This window comes from Pelodiscus sinensis, chromosome 1 (assembly GCF_052426305.1).
Source record: "Pelodiscus sinensis isolate ZL-2025 chromosome 1, ASM5242630v1, whole genome shotgun sequence".
Classification (NCBI taxonomy): domain Eukaryota; kingdom Metazoa; phylum Chordata; order Testudines; family Trionychidae; genus Pelodiscus; species Pelodiscus sinensis.
In genome coordinates, this window is record NC_143052.1 from 312,358,395 (window position 1) to 312,376,459 (window position 18,065).

The 18,065-nt window shown below is 38.1% G+C and overlaps 1 protein-coding gene across 2 annotated transcripts in view; it reads right to left on the reverse strand.

Annotated features, from left to right (window-relative positions):
• Positions 1 to 382: 382 nt before the first annotated feature.
• PSPC1 (paraspeckle component 1) overlaps positions 383 to 18,065 on the reverse strand; it is a 64,397-nt gene continuing 46,714 nt past the window's right edge. Inside the window, exons 7-9 of one of the 2 annotated variants that reach the window (XM_089775568.1) lie at positions 9,808 to 9,865; positions 5,877 to 6,046; positions 383 to 1,234 (exon numbers count right to left, since the gene is read on the reverse strand). In XM_089775568.1, the coding sequence (XP_089631694.1) occupies positions 1,049 to 1,234; positions 5,877 to 6,046; positions 9,808 to 9,865 (414 nt within the window). In that variant the 3' untranslated portion in view covers positions 383 to 1,048. The remainder of the gene's footprint in view (positions 1,235 to 5,876; positions 6,047 to 9,807; positions 9,866 to 18,065) is intronic. The other variant, XM_089775569.1, reaches the window with a different exon arrangement.

Here is an 18,065-nt window from a genome sequence, read left to right on the forward strand (position 1 = left end):
TAACTGCAATAATAAAATTAAACAAAGGTGATTTCCCCCCAGCTGAAATAAACATGGGGAAAGTCATTGATAGAGTCTTCTCACAAGCAATTGGCAGAAGATTCTTATTTACTATGTGGACCAGCTGCCAGAAGGGGAAACACATTTGTCCAGTGTATAACCTAGGACAAAGCCTTACATAAGCCAGATGTAAATAATGCACCAGTATCTGTTATGACAGGATATGTTAACACTATTCACTAATGTTCACCATATTTCACAAATGCACAGAAATGACAATTTAATTTTGATAAAACCTTATTTTGTGTAAAGTATCCTTAATACTGTTTCTTGTGTTTTATGAATAAATAAGCACAGGTGAAGATTTACCTTCCGACAGAAGTTATTTTCCAAGGTTCAAAATATTTATTTGAAAAAATTCAACACAAAACATATTTTGTGGACAATCCTATTATGACTAAGTTCATACAAGAAGGTTAGAAATAGTTAACAGTGTGTTTACAGATCATTAAGAGCTCTGGGATACCATTCAAAAGTTGCATTAGCTTCAATCACTTGTTATAACAAGTATCATGACAATTACTAAAACTTGCAGGTCTATTTGCACACATTTTTAGCTAATTAAGTATAGAATTTTCTTCACACTTAATGTGGTAATTCCTAAGTAATTAGATGAAAGAAAATGAAGCTGTTTACAAGTTAAACTTAAAATTCCTCATCAGTATTGTAATAACATTTCCAAAATCCTTAAGTAATTTGTTTTATATTTTATTGTGATCAAATAACTGCACAAGTTTTACAGCATGGTCACACATTGATATTTTGCCGAAGTCACAAACACATTTGACTTACATAATGATGCACATCATTTCTGTTCTACACTACAAAGCCTAAGATGGAATACAAAAAAGTTTAGGAATTACAAAAGAAATTGTTTTAAAGACTACATTAACAGTAAAACTGCTTTCCAGATAACAGCTAAAAATTATAAAGGCATACCACTGGATATTTGCACTGAATTTTCTAAACAATAAGGAATGAAAAAGTTTTAATATCTGCGACGTTTGTTAGGTCCTTCAAAGTTGCCCCCTGGATTTCCTCTACCAAAGCCACCAGGTCCACCACTCACGGCAGCTACACCACTCATTGGCGGCTGAGGAGTTTCGGAGCCTGTTCTACTAACCATGGGTGAACCCATCTGTGATGGGCCTCCTTGAGGGAATCTCTCATTATGCTAACAATGTACAATGAATGTTAAGTCCATTTGGAAAAAGCCAAATGTAAGTTATAATAAAAATGGCAAAACCCCAAGTGGTGGTGTCATGAAGTTCAGCAGAGAGTCCAGCAGAATCAGGATCATACATAGAAGGAAGAAATGAGCAATTACATTAGTTATTTTTCAAAAGAGTAAAAATAAAAGCTTATTAAATGCTATGCTCCAATTTTGTAAAATTAAGACAACAGTACATTAAATAAATACTAAAGAGTAGAGTCCCGCCGAAAACCACTTCTATACAGTATGTAAGTTAAATTTATACTCTAAAACTTGCTACTCCACAAAGCCATATTTATTCTCCATATAACAGTATACTTATTATTTAGCCTATTTAAAAATAGGGAGCAAATATTTTATGTGAATCTTCCCATATTTCAATGCTCCTGTATTCACTAGCTTGTTCAGAAACGGAAGCACTGTCAAAGTAGAAAAAAGAGATTGAGTTGTAGCTTCAGTGTTTCCAAAGACTACTGACTCAAGGAACAAAGTTTCTTCCATCAGAAAATAATACACATCTAATTTTTTTTCAGACAGATTTAAATGAAATAAAAATCAATTAGTGTTCTAGACCACATACTGTATTTAGCTCCCAGCACATACTAAAAGTTAAATATAAACGAATATAAATATAGGTGGGTACCATAACCCTCCTTTAAAAGTCTTCTATTAGGCTCTAATTCTGCAAATACTTACACTTTTAAGTACTCTCATTTAAAAAGAAACATAAGCATTTGCAAAATAAGGACTCTAATCACTTTTAACTAATTTTATCTAAATTTGATGTGGATATAATAGCTACGATTACATATTAGGTCAGACTTTCCAGAACAGCTCAGCTCTTTTAGACACCTAAATGAAGAGGCCAACTTTTGGGTGCTAATTGAGCACATCTGAAAATCTAGCTCCTAATTCTTAAAGCTGAAGCACTCCTTTTTTCCCTTTTAGGCAGTTTTCGGGAGATAAAATTAAATACTTGTATAAATAATTAAAACAACATAAAATTTTCTTTAGATAAAAACTTATTTCTAATCAAGGGAAATCTGCCAACACTGAATATATGTGAAGTTTAAAAAAGAAAACTGGATTCCTCTCCCTCCATCCCCCATTCTCTTTTTTTTTTTTACTACCACCAAATAGCAAATACCCTATATAACAACACTCTGAGGAGAACACAAGGGTTAGCCAGATACATTCTTTTTACCATGTAACAAAAAGCAAGTGTCTGAGCAGAAACAAAAAAGGTATTATTAAAATTAGAGGGCCAGATAAGCAAATCATCCACTTAATCTGCTCTTTGAACTTCCATTTCCTTCTAAATGTCAGCGGTTTTAATTTACAACTTTAAGCTTGTCAGACTGATGTGTCATTAAATTCAACAGTTCTGAAATATCAGTATTTGAAATTACCATTTGTAGAAAAACAACAGTCTGGGTGTTATTTTTAAATACACTATAAAATCTTGTTTTTTCCCCAGATACCTGCCTTAAATTTCTTATCTTACGCCCCTAAAGGAGTGTTCCAGGTGAACTGAGCAAGCAGAATAAGGAGTTTTCCATTTTTAACATTTTTGATGGATCACTGCAATAATTAGTTAACACAGTTTTTTTCCTTTGCTCTCGTCTTTTAGAAACCAGTTTGGAAAACCTGACTCCACTGAGCAGTGAAGCGAAAGCTTTGACAAATGCATCAAAGGCAGATTAATGCAGGGGCTTTTGAGGCTGCAATCCAGAGCCCTGGACTAAGGGGGAACCCCACAAAAATAAATCTATTCAGTGGTAACCAACCCATCAATTGAGATAGACTAGTTGATCTTGGATTCTCTGCGACACTACGTCTACGTCTACACTGGCCCCAAATTCCGGAAAAGGCATGCAAAGCAGGTAAGTCAGAATAGGGAAATCCGCGGGGGGATTTAAATATCCCCCGCGGATTTAAATAAACATGTCCGCCGCTTTTTTTCCGGCTTGGGGAAAAGCCGAAAAAAAGCGTCTAGACTGGCGCGATCCTCCGGAATAAAGCCCTTTTCCGGAGGATCTCTTATTCCTACTTTCAAGGAAGGAATAAGAGATCCTCCAGAAAAGGGCTTTATTCCGGAGGATCGCGCCAGTCTAGACGCTTTTTTCCGGCTTTTCCCCAAACCGGAAAAAAAGCGGCGGACATGTTTATTTAAATCCGCGGGGGATATTTAAATCCCCCGCGGACTTCCCTATTCTGACTTACCTGCTTTGCATGCCTTTTCCGGAATTTGGGGCCAGTGTAGATGTAGCCTACAAGTCTAGCAGCGCAGCAAGGCTCAAGGAGGCTGTTTGCATGCCATGGTCACAGAGTGCTCCCAGAAGTGGATGGCTGCTGGCATGACTCTGTGGAAGGAAGGGGGTGGTGGTTTCATGCAATGCATACTGAAACACTCTGTCCCCTTTCTCTCAGGTGCAGAGAGATAAGTGCCAGTAGCCAGCCAATTCTGGGAGCAACATAGGGTCACGGCATATAGGTAGCCTGCCTGAGCCCCGCTGTGCTGCCAGCCAGGAGTCACCAGTGGTATATCAGCCAGAAGTCAAGAGGGGCCACACAAAATCTAATAACCTGGGGCCCACAGAAAAGTTAATTCTGATTGAGGCTGGCTCTTGTGAACACTCATAGTAAAAAGACCTGAGGGTGAAAGCAATTCTCCAGTCTCACTAGAAAAAGTTAGGTTCTGTACACACTATGCATTAAGCCAAAAATGTGAGCCAGGTATTCTAGGCGGGCAATGTATTCTTGTCTGCATCTACCTCTCCAAATCAGCAGTTGAGACACTGAGATATTGTTTCCTTAAGTTAATTTTCTTTTGAGGAAGCCGATAAGAGTAAGAAAAAAGACACTCAGTTATGTGTAGGAAGGGTGCTAGCAGTTAGCTGGATAACCGTTTAACTAATAAGCTAAGTCCTGGTTAACTGCAACAGCACCCCCTCACTCCTGTATACTCTGGCATTTAAAACTCGGACTGGCAGGCTGGCTCAGTCCCAACCCGCTGGTCTGAGTTTTACATTAAGAGTGCCCAGGGGAGCCTCTGGCATTCCACGGAGCAGACTCTGTCTGTGGTGGACCCAGGCTCGCCATTGAAAAAGGCTTCTCCGCAGGATGCCGAAACAGCCTCTATCCATGGGGAGCTCGGGACCCCCCACGGACAGGGGCTGCTGCTGTTGAGCAGTCTCTGTTTATGGCAAGCTGGGCTCAGGGCCCTCTGCAGACAGGGACAGCAGGACTGCACAGGGAGCCAATTTTTAAATCATCTGCACAGGGAGCCAATTTTTTAACTTCTGCCTGCCACCCCACACTGCTGCCTCTGACAGAGGTAGCAGAGGGCTCCCTGGGAGTGGGGCAAAGAGTGCACTAGCTGCCAGCCAAACCCCCAGGTGCCACTGAGTAATTGTGTAACCACTAAGAATTGTTACAGTTACATGATTACTAAATTAAATTATTTCTAACGTGTTTCAGTGCCCCAGCAAAGCTATGATGGAAAACTGTAAATTGTATATTCTGCTTTTCATATATCATCACCAGAACATCCCCTTACACATGCATTCATCTAGAAACACAGGAAATATGTATTATTAGAAAAAGCTATTTAAAACAGATTGCTGTTTGTCTCCAAAAGATAATAACAGGAAAAGAGGGTACATGGGTTGATGGGAACAGCCAAGATAACCATTCATTATAAGTGCAGGCCAGGACTCGATTGTTCAGTAAGTAAATTTCAACTGTCCAGACCAGGTTTCTGGTTACCCTGACCTACTAGACAAAAGGACTTTTCCTAACCTGGAGCAGCAATTATCCCACATAATTTTTGCTGATATAACTATTCCACAATAAGCACTGTAATTACTGCCATAAACACTTAGCTGTGTTTAAGGCAGTGTCCTGGTAATAATATGTTTTTTACACTAAAATCACTTTAAAAGTATTTTACACAAAGATATCTTCACACCATATACACCTTTAATCACAACTATATTGGGAGTTATTTAAAAATAAACTTCATAACAGTAAAATCAAAAAATATATCTTAGTTTCATAAAGAACAGGTAACAGACAGTGATTTAAGTATATTTAACACATGCAGGATACACTAAAAGAAAATTCAATATTTTGCTAGATGAAATGTATTTTACATGATAGATTTTACATACACAGTTCTACTAAATGTGATAATTTTAATCTAAAATTCATTTAAAGTAAGGACCTGACAACGTCTTAGAAAAAAGGTCCACTGATTGCTACATTTCCATCTGAAGATAATCATGTGTTCCAGGGAAAAAAATAACTCTGGATTTTCAGTATTCCTAGTTTACATCCTGAACAGATTTTAACGTGAAAAAGGGTTCTCATTCTGCAAAATTATGTAATTTAAGAATATAAAAGATTTACCTGTTAGGTGCTTTTGACTCAAAACATTTTTTTTTAAAAAGTTCTAAAATGTGTTCAGATAAGTATTGTCACTGGATTAAAAATATGCAATATTACAAAGTCACTTTAGTGTGAAGTTAACTTTGGTACAAAAAAAATTGTCATGAGACACGACAACTTTTCAAAGTAATTAAGTTTTATAATGATACATTACCACCGCTCCATTATCTGGCATCATTGGTGTTCCCATATTTGCAGCTCCTTCTGGCCCCATGGAAGGACCAGGACCCAATGCAGGGCCAGGTAAAGTTCCTCTGTTGTTCATATTCATACCCATCATTGGAGGAGGACCTTGGTTACCAGCAGGTGCTGGGCTAAACGCATCTATTCAAAACAATCTATACTTAGAGCTGTCCTATCTGAATTTTACAAGAGCAACAAACAATTTGTAATATTTAAGAAACCAACTATACAAAACTTCTATTACTTGAAATATAAAAGTTGTTTTTATTCTTTGAGACTGTACATTTATCTCAATTTACTTTTGAACTCATCTTAATTTTAAAGTTGTTACTCAAATGTTTAACCTTGTTTAACCTACAACTTGCTTTCTGAACAACAACAAAATTCTTGCTTTGAGAACCTCAAGGTATGCAACTAAATATATTTCTGGTGTTGCACAAAAGTTTAATAAATATATTCATATTTTGTGAGTAAAATTTTATATATATATATATATATATATATATATATATATATATATAATTATAAGAAAAATCAATTTGCAACTGACCAAATTTTTAATCATTTGTCCATACATGTTTCAAGTACCTTATATCAGAGAAGGCAACATCCTACTTTACTCCATATTACCAGCCAACTGCAATAGTGAAAACCAAAATTTTCTAATTCTTTTTAAAATGTGGTCTGTTACAGAAGTACTGAATTGTGGAAAGTTTGCAATTGTTTCTTAAGAGATTTATAGCTATTATTACAAACACTGATTCTGAAAAGAAGATACAACAAAACAAATGGAATATTTAATACTAAACCATTCAAACTTTTGTTGAAACAGTAAGAGGCAAGAAAGTGGAAGCAAAAATGAAATAAACAGCAATTTGAGGTGGACCAAAAGATTATAATAAAAATTCAGCTACCATAGATTATTTATTTTTCAGTACCAATTAAATTAATCAGCAGAAAAAGACTAACTCTATACATTTGCAAGATTGCATTATAAGCAAGAAAAACTTGGCTATGTAAATTAGATTACTGAGATGTAAGATATCAGAATGGGAATAGAAGAGTGTTTATTCAGATGGATAATGCATCCTGTTCAATCAAGGATATGTATCCATTTTCTTTAACAATAAACAAAATAGAAGAAAATATACTAAGCTTAATCTATTCAGCGTTTTATATACCATGTCCATCACTATAATATGTGAATACAATCCAAGGATCAAACATGTTTGATGGACTAAAATACTTAGTGAAGTTCTTTCTATACTCCTTTAGATTATTATCTTTCATGTTAGGAAGAAATAATAATAAATGCATAACTCTAAAAAAGTCATTCAGAACCATCATCATACTGCTTCTGTTACACATATTTAGAAGACACTATTAGCACTGAGTGCTCATTATCATAGTTATCAACTAGTAATTATTGCCCCAAATATGTATGTGCATGATTCTGACACTAGATGAGTGCTAAAATCAGACTCATTCTGTGTCTTGATATTAGTTCCACTGGAGGGAAAAGTTTTGCAAACGATCTGTGGTAGCAGGGATAAGTGCTACAGGACTTTGTTTAGAAGACTGAGAATAGGAGATATGGGATGTTAAAAATTAAAAAAAGAAACAAATCATAAACCACTAACCACTAATTAAATCCATTACATAGTTAAATGCTCCGCAGGCTCCCAGAAGCTGCTAAGAGTTTAACTAATATCAGTTAACCAGTTATACGCTTACATCCCTAGTGGAGAGGAACTAGTCTTTAATTAAAGAAAGTTTGAACTCATTCCTATTCTGAAAGGTTGTTACTCCACATGAATTTGGCAGATGTCTCCCTGAAGCTGCAACAGACAGTGGGGAATAACCAAGGGTGTAAGGAGCTTCTCACTCGTCCATGGGTATGATTAGTTCATGGAATGGAGGGAGGCAGACATCTCTGTCCATGAAAATAGTCTGCTCTCAGTATCCATCATTGTGAGCATACCATGTATCCTCTAACTCTTGCTATTCCAGAGTAGCAGATTTAAAATAAAATAAAATTAAAATATTACTGCTAGAGTCATATCAGGCACACATGAACCTTAGGACAGCAGCAGCACATTGCCTATTTGATGGCAGTGCTCAGTTCTGGTATTACACCTAACTCAATAGGTGCACATACAACTAGGATTATGGTTTCAGCACAGAGCATCACTACTGCAGCACTAATAAGAAAACAGACTATGCTTTTTTTACATGAGCACACACCTGTGGGAGTGTATGAGCTACACCATGGGAAGTTCTGTTTATCCATGTCAACAAGACTTCAAGGTAGCACAAAAACCTCCTCACATAACAGTCTCGGCATTATTTAAAATGTTTTAAAATGTCTATTTAAATGAGTGGCATGTAAGTTCTCCAAAGAGGGATGCAATGTAAGGCAATATAAATCATTATAAGTTACAGCTATGACAAAAAAGAATAAGGGCTCTGAAGTGTTCAAAATATATTTATGGCTATGTTTATAATTAGGATCACACTAGTACCCAATAATGCATACCCTGGATTTGCCAATTAAATGTTTTGTACAATATTAAAAAATTAACCACTTTTAATTAACATGGCTCTTATATAAAAAGCTGAAGAATATTCAGTTTAATAAGCACAAGCAGAATCCCTTTTAAAATGTAATTATATATTCAACATTTTGTCTACTGGATCCAAGATTAATGGTTTTTTAGATACATTACATTTTAGCTCATTTTTTCTGAACTGTCTTTCTTAAATTTCTTTCTAGTTTATTGAATGACAGCCTAATTTGCCTTTAAAATGTATGCCTTTAAAGTTGTAAATCTTTGTTTCCATTTATATAAGTGCCTACTGTCATTTACATACTGAAAATTTGGATTCGATCATACCATGATCATTGGCTATTAATGTAAAACCTATAAATTTAAAATTTATTTTTCAAATGTAATTTCTTAAGCCTGTTATAATTTTGAAAGGCAAAATATAAAAGATGTAAAATACAGCATATTTTGAAAATGAAAAAAAATATTTCTTTACCAAAAGTCAAATGGTATTAAAGCCGTAAGATTAATGATATACAGTTCATACTTAAAAGTTTAAAAGAATATCAGTTTTATTCTTTAATACTATTCATGTTTATTTCAGCATCTGTTTTAATAAAAGATTATGAGGTTCACTGAAAATATATATTTATGATTAATATATTTTAACAATTGTTTCTGCAAGAGAGATACTATTTGAATTTTAGTGTTTCTGGCTTAGTCTAAATGAACACTTTTCATGTTGACTGATTCATCATAAAACATAAGTGGTGCTCACCCATGATTCAAATACAAAACAGTTTATTCTTGAACATTCAATTAATAAAATTAGGTTTGTAACAATGACAGCATCAAAGACAATCTGCAGCTTTTACCTGAGATAAAATTATTAGTTTAGACCCTAACAAGTATTTAACTTGTCAAGAAACATACCACCAAGAAGGTATCTAATAAAACTAAGAATGAATGGAACTATTCTAAATCTGTTTAACTAAATATAGATATTTAACTTTTGTATTCAGACACTTTTTTCCACAAGACTTATTATAAACAGCAGAAACTGTTTCATGTTTTCCAACAAACTTTACTGCCTATACCAGTTTACATATGCTGTAAATATCCAAATTTTTCTCCCCCCAAAGACAAAATTAATAGTCCAAATACAGTAAAGAAGATACTGAAAAAAATTAATTATTCAGAAACAAAACAGATGCGATTTTATATTACCTATCATTCAAACGTTTTATTCCTTACCATTAGCTCATGTCACTAATGTAGAGTACCAATGAGTAACATGTACAGTCCCAAAGAATTGTAGTCTTATATTACAGAAGCCTATTTGCTTCAGATCCCTACCTCCCATGTTTATTGCTCCACGAGGACCCATATCACCCATTCTCATTTCCTGTTCTCTCTGAAAACAAACATAGTTTTCATGGTCAACCTATCATCATTTTAACATTCCTGTCTACTAAAAAAAAGCACAAAGATCATTAAGTTTTAATCTCTTTAGTCATATTTAGAAAAAAATACAAGGAATATAATTAAATATATTCACCAATTTATATGAATTGGGATTATGTGGTAATAAAGACAAAAGTGCATAACACTTATTAAAAGTTTCCCTTAAACCTAATACAAATCTTAGAGATGTTTACTAAACAGAAGCAAAAGTCTCATGATGTTAAAATAATTATATTTTAGACCAGTGCTTTAGAGTACTCTCTCAAAACAGTTTGCTATCGTTAAAAAATTAAGCAAACTTTTTTTAATCAAGCTGTGAGGTCTGATTGATTAGTAGCCTGAGATTCCCAATATTCAAAAATAAAAATAGTACAAAAGAAAAAAAATCTAACTGAAAACACAAGTGTGGTCTCTATTACAAGATCACTAGCATTCAAAATAATTTACACATTGCCATTTACACCTCGTGAACACAAAAAATATTAAGACTAGTACACATTTAATATGAAACCAATCAACAAATTCAGACAAGGAAAAAAAAATTAAGTGACAGACAACTAGCCCTCCCCTCCTCATGAGGAAAGCACATTCCATAAAAAAACATGGAAATTTCTCAAGCCTGTTAGTAGATATGCATGACTCTTTAAAATTAAGAGTTATACAGGCAGTCCCCGGGTTACGTACAAGATAGGGACTGTAGGTTTGTTCTTAAGTTGAATCTGTATGTAAGTCGGAACTGGCGTCCAGATTCAGACACTGCTGAAACTGACCGCCAGTTCTGACTTACATACAGAATCAACTTAAGAACCCCAGGCATCCCCAAGTCAGCTGCTGCTGAAACTGATCAGCAGCTGATTCCAGGAAGCCCGGGGCAGAGCAACTCTGCCTGGGGCTTCCTGTAGTCAGCGCTGGTCAGTTTCAGCAGAAGCTGACTTGGGGACGCCTGGGGCAGAGCAGCTGGGGTGCTGCTGGGTTGCTCCAGTAGCGCCGCTCCTGGGTGCTACTGGACCAACCTAGCAGCACCCCATCTGCTCTGCCCCAGGCGTCCTGATTCAGCCGCTGCTGAAACTGACCAGCAGCGGCTGAATCAGGACCTGGGGCAGAGCAGCTGGGGTGCTGCCGGGTTGGTCCAGTAGTGCCCAGAGCGGGCGCTGCAGGACCAATCGGCAGCGCCCCAGCTGCTCTGCCCCAGAGTCCAAAACAAAAGTCTGGTCTGCTGGGGGGGGGGGGAGCACACTAGCTGCGCCCCCCCCCCTCCCCAGCAGACCAGGGACACGGGGAGCAGAGCCTCTGAGGCTTTGCTCTGGCAAAGCCTCAGAGGGAGGGACCCCGCCGCGGCTGCGGCTTCAGTCCGGGAGCCTGTGGTCTGCTGGGGACGGTCCCCAGCAGACCACAGGCACCCGGATTGAAGTGGCAGCAGCGGCGGTTCCCCGCGCCTCTGAGGCTTTGCTCTGGCAAAGCCTCAGAGGCACGGGACCCCCCCGCGGCTGCGGCTTCAGTCCGGGAGCCTGTGGTCTGCTGGGGACGGTCCCCAGCAGACCACAGGCACCCAGATTGAAGCGGCAGCAGCGGCGGTTCCCCGCGCCTCTGAGGCTTTGCTCTGGCAAAGCCTCAGAAGCGCGGGAACCCGCCCGGTGCCCCTGGTCTGCTGGAGACGGTCTCCAGCAGACCAGGGGCACCGGAGCAGCTTACGAACGGGGCTCTCTCGCCCCGACTTCCGGGGCGAGAAAGCCCCGTTCGTAAGTGCGGATCCGACGTAAGTCGGATCCGCGTAAGTCGGGGACTGCCTGTATATACAAACAGAAGGAACAAGGTACCTGACAAAAATACACTGGTTAAATATTCAAGGATGTACTTTTCATTGTGAAAACCAGACTGCTCATTAAAAAGGTTTTGGAAGTCTAATTTTAGGCAAAGCAGCGAGGAGTCCTGTTGCACCTTATAGACTAACTGAAGTGTAGGAGCATAAGCTTTTAGTTTTAGGCACTTATTTTTTAAAAGTAGTCTTGGCAGTAAAGATTAATGGCTACATTATCCTATTATCAGAAAGCTGTTCAATCTCCCACATATACAGTGAGCTTCCTGACAGTTCTGGTTAACTTGTAAAGTGCAGGATTTGGGTAGACAGCTCCTGTAAACTAATGTAAATAGAAAGCTTTGGCAGTTTATTTTGGATGAGTGTCATGATTTAATCAGGTGATAAGCAGTTAGGATATTCATCCCTAAAGGATGTAGGCAAATTTGTGTAAATGGATTGGAAGACTGGTCAATGAGCATTTATCATAAACGCAGAAGATTTACTCTGCTTTCCTATTTGCTGCATCCATATTCCAGCCTTTATCCTATATAACTCTATCACCTGGTTTTGGAGCCCCAAAGCTTCCACTGCAATTACTACTGCTTATCTTTAAAGAAAGAAAATAGGAGGAGGGCAAAATTAGCATTTTTGCTAGGTACCAGTTCATATCTTTGTGTCATAACACTTTTGTCAACCACTTATTCATAGAAGCATTACCACACTGCTCTACTATTAATGCGCCTCACTACTAACCTGAAAAGATCACCACAAGGAATGAGTAAGAGCAGTTCAGACTCTGACCATTCAATCTTTAGTCTGTCATGGGAACTGCCACCAGGGGTATCAATTTGTGACAATCATATTAATATTTTTTGGTTCTATAACCCATTAGGAACTAGACATATAAGGGCCACACAACAGTGAAGAGAAAATGACTTTCAGTTACAACTGACTCAGATCGGATTAGATTCAAACAGGTGACCTAGAGAGAAAATAGTCCACAATTCATTACCCATCATAACCCATCTATTTTGCCCTTAAAGACAAACTTAGAAATCAGCAATATCCAAGTGAAGTACAACATACAATCAGACATTCCTAATTCCCACAGCATGCAAGTCACAAATTTATAGCATCTGAGATCAATGTTTCCTCCAATTTTTTCCATCCATGTGCTGAATAAAATGTTATGTAAATGGAGGCATGTTCAGATGTGCACCACCAGTAAAAACATATGCTCCTGGCTGCGGGCACTCTGCTAATTAGCTCTGCGGCACCTGCATCTCTCCTGGGTGGCCGCCCAAGCACTTAGTTTACCGGGAACATAACCTGAGACTCCACTGCACATAGCAAGTCTAATGAAAGGTGCTGTGCCAGAGCCAAATGTAGAATCAGTATAGTTAAAATATGTTGCAATAGTACTGAATATTGAGCTACATGCAAAAACAATGCATTATAAAAAAAAATCAACCATTGTTTGTGTTTCTGGAGGGGTTGGAGTCAGGAAGCATTTAGCATATACATAAGTTTTAATTTATGCTTTTAAGAAATCTTTTCTTCCCCAAACACACCAGCACTACTTAGCTTGCTACTTAATACCTCATGTCTTCAGTAAAGCAGCTATTGATAAAAATTTCACTTAAGGTGAGAGGGAGAAGGCTTAAGGAGGGTTTTTTTTAAGTTATTTCCCTTGCCCCCCAAAAAACCTGGTACGTGGGAGCATTCATTTATTACTACTGGATCTTATTCAAACTTTCATTTCAGTTTTGTTGCTGACTTTTAAATAAGAGGTAATATTTCAGTTTGCAAAGAACAATGAAATATGCTTAAAGACTGTTTGATGTCCATTTGCTTCAAACAAATTTATTCTTCCATCTTCCCCAATTGTGTCTGATTATAACTCTAAACTTTTTAGGGTACGTCTAGACTACATGCCTCTGTCGCCAGAGGCATGTAGATTAGGCTACCAGACATAGGAAAATGAAGCGGCGATTTAAATAATCGCCGCTTCATTTAAATTTAGATGGCTGCCATACTGAGCCGACAAACAGCTGATCAGCTGTTTGTCGGCTCAGCGCGATAGTCTGGACGCGCGGGTGTCGACATCAAAGCTATTTGTCGATCACCCAGGTATACCTCATCCCAGGAGGCATACCTGGGTGGTCGACAAATAGCTTTGATATTGACACCCGCGCGTCCAGACTATCGTGCTGAGCCGACAAACAGCTGATCAGCTGTTTGTCGGCTCAGCACGGCAGCCATGTAAATTTAAATGAAGCGGCGATTATTTAAATCGCCGCTTCATTTTCCTATGTCTGGTAGCCTAATCTACATGCCTCTGGCGACAGAGGCATGTAGTCTAGACGTACCCTAGTGTCTTCTTAAATTTTAGTTTTTACTTTCTTCAGAACTGGGACATTCTCTTCTTGTTTTGCGAGGTACTCAAAAATAACACAAGAACACATTTATAAAGCAAAAGGAGGCTTTCAACTTCACAAAAATTCACTAAACATTGTTACTCTATGGCTTGACTGATTTAAACAGCCATACAACCGTTAAAATATTTATTCAGAATAAGACCATACAGGGAATTACACTAATAGGCATCTGGGTTTGGCAATATGAGTGAAAAAAAATCTATCCCACATAAATGGTGTCCAGGAATATCTTAGGGCTATTTTACAGAAGCAGGAATAAGTTGCTCATTTCCAGACCACTGGTCCCTTCTCTCAATCTGGATGCTTTTCTTTTATCTCATCAACAAACAGCTCCAGCCCCGCAGTCACCACTCAGCTGTACATAGCAGGGGATTAATCTGGAAAAAGCTGCTATTGAGACAGAAAGATGGGCAGGAACATATGAGCTGCCAACACAGCAGCCTGCATGGAATAGAAGTTGTTGGGAGAAGATGAGAAAAGAGGGATGAAAAACTAAGGTACCAACCCAAGAGACTGAAATGGAAAAGAGCAGTGCTTTTTTTGTGATGGTACTGCCCGGTACGGAGTACCAGCACCTCCAGTCAGAGCTCAACAACTTTTCCCTTGGAGTACCGGCACCTTTTTTTTTTTTTTTTTTTTAAACAAAAAAAGCACTGGAAAAGAGTGTTTAATCCTATGAGCCACTGGGAGCCACAGATGACTACAAAAAGCCAACAGGAAGAGAAGGTTGAACCATGAGGATCATAGCAGGAATGAGAGGATGTGCAGAGAATGAATAATGGGGGCAAAAGGGAGCAAAACAATTTTCAAAGGACAACTCTTCAAATAAACCAAGGGTCTGGAAGGATATAGCAGCAAATGTTAGGTTATTATTTCATGCCTTTCTTGTAATCCTAATAAAATAATTTAAAATAAGATAGAATTCAACTAGAAACACCCCCAGTAGCCCAACTTTATTAGAAAAATGTGTCTGCAATTATGGACCTCCGTAAGAGCAACATGAACCCAAAAGAGCAAGTGAGTTTTTCTTTCAGGATTTTGAAGTAATATTGTATCCCCTGCATTCAAAATGTGTATATCTTCATAAAATTGTAGTTTTATGCATTCTATCCTCTGTTTTAGGATTATAAATAAAATAAATTTGTGCAGCATGTATAAAATGTGTACCCTTCTTGCAGCTTACCATTCTTCTACATCAATTACAAAGAGAAACCTATAAGGACAAGAATATCAGTACCGCTGAGCTAATACACTGATCTTTAAAAATATATACAATTTTAAATAAAATATTAGTACAATATATTTAAGTTCACTGCTACAAAACTGCATGAAATTAAGGAGTATGGGGAAAGTTTGCTGAGATGGAAGCATCTCTATCATCATTAGATATTCTAATACAAAAGGAGAAATGATATCAGAATGCAAAAAGTTAAGATACAGATGAAGCAAAATACCTTCTAATTTCCTTAGCCTAAGGTTGCAAAATTTCAAGTCTACATATATTACACTATTTATCATAATGAAGTTGTAAATGGCAATACATGAGATATGGGCTAGTCTGCTGACTAAAAGAATAGAAGAAAACAAGAAGATCAGCAACGTAATATTTACATTGGGTACAAAAGGCAGACAATGCAACTCTCATCAGCACCCTGTGGCAGGGCATACAAATCTTGCTTCATGTAGATCAAACACTCACCTTGGTGTTACTGCTCCTAAAAAAGGAGCCATTCCCTTCCCTCCCAATCCAAATTGTTGGAGACAGAGCAGCATATATTAACTGTTGCATTACACCAAATTTGATATTAGGTCAGTTTTTAAGACCAAACAGAGGAAACAGACTTGAAAGGATTAGATTTTTATCAGTGCTGGTAAACAGAAACAAATATCATAGTGCATACAAACAATTAAAAAATATGTCAAATTCTGATTATTAAAATGTACAGATAAGCAAAGAAAAGATAAATGTTATTTAAGAACTTACCGGAATTTGGCTTAAGGATATTTATATTTAGATATCATATCCAAAGACACAATTTGTGTTTTAGCATTTGAATCAAACAATTATTGTCTGATATCCCCCCCAAAACTCCCACAATTATGAAAATTTAAATTGTGAATTTTACAAACATTGATATCTGTTGAAATTATAAAAAAAATAATTCTGCCAATCCTGCCCTTAAATATTAAATTCAGCCAACTTAAACTATTGACCGATACTGTAAGAATCAAATCAATAAAAGCTATAACAAACATTTTATAAAAAATAGATATGTTAGGAAAAATATTACTAATATGGGAAAGACAGCTGTTGGCCAAAAGTTTTACTTACACACACATACTCACTCACTCTCTTTTGATTAATTGGCTAATTGAATAGTCAATGCAATTTGCATCGACTATTCGATTAGTCGATATGGGTGCCTCCTCCTCTGAAGCGTAGCAACAGCTCAAGATCAGCTGCTGCTACACTTCAAAGGCGAAAGCACTGCAGGGAGCATAGAGCCAGCGGGGTACTCAAGTAGTGATAAAGCCAGCAGGGGATTCCCAACTGGGCCCATGCTCCCCACAGTGTTTCAAAGTGGCAGTGAGGCAGGTAGCCCAGGGTTAGCTGGGGACACTGAGTCCCCAGCTGACCCCAGGTTCCATTTGATGCTCCTTCTTTGAAATGCAGGAACCCAGACCAGCTGGGAGTTGGGCTGCACGCAGCATTTAAAAGCGGCAGCGCCGTGTGAAGCCTAGGGTCTGGCCCCAGGCTCCATGCTTTGAAGAATCCCCTCCACTTCCCCTTGCTGCCTCTTTCTGATAGAGGCAGCAAGGGGGACAAGGGGAAGTGACTAGTTGACTTTGCTTATAGGATAGTTGACTAATCGTTCACATCCTAGTATGGGGAGGGGGAGAAGAATTGAAATGCTACAACTTCCTTAAAATCAGGCGTATAGGAATGCCAGAAAAACTAGTACAAGTTATTTAGGCCTGCACTTTTACCAAGGAAAATATTATTCTCCATAAATTATCACCTTTAAGGAAATCTCCATGATAAACTCCCTTGTCCCGTATTTTAGATTTAGGGAGGTATGCAGAGATTCTGTGGAACCTTTTCTCACTCCCCACTCTAGGCCCTGTGAAGAACCCTCTGTAGCTGAGACAGAACCTTAATCACCTACTCCCCATTAAGCATACAGGACCAGTTAATGCTGCTTATGGTACTTAGTGTTCACTCTTCAGCTTATTTTAAAACAACTGGCGTTAAAATCCCACAAGTAAATTTTCTTGAACAGAAAGAGTATTTCAATATTTCCTAAAAGAATATTTTCTAAAAAGTTAAATGTAATTGAAAATACAAATTGATTTTTTATTCTAACACCATGCAAGTAAAGTAGGTTACAGTGTTATATTGACCAGCCCAAAATCTAGATAGGGTTTTATTAATAGTGTACTATTTTATTAATAAACTGGTCATAAATGGGTCCTACTAGCTCACCCCTGGGCAATAGGGACAGTAGATATTGTAGAACTGAACAGTCGTGTAAGCTTATACAATATTATTGTTACACGACTATTCGATAATCCCCAAAGGTGGGGGTGACAGCCAGTGAGATCCAGCCCACAGCCCTTGCCATCCTAAGCTGCTACTTCTCTATCAGAGGCAGCATCACTGGACGGTAGGCAGGAGCGGGAAGCCAGTCCATGAGGGGAGCCAGTTTAAAAACCAGTGAGGTGGCAGCTGCCTGTCCGGAGGGGGTTCAATCTCCCCACAGACTGGAGCTGCCGCCATGAAGCGTCCTCTGCCTGCAGTGGGTCCAAGCTCCCCAAAGACATAGGCTATGCAGTGGGATGCAGAGTAGCCTCTGTCCGTGGGGAGCTTGAATCCCCCCACGACAGAAGCTGCTGCCATGAAGCAATCCCTGACC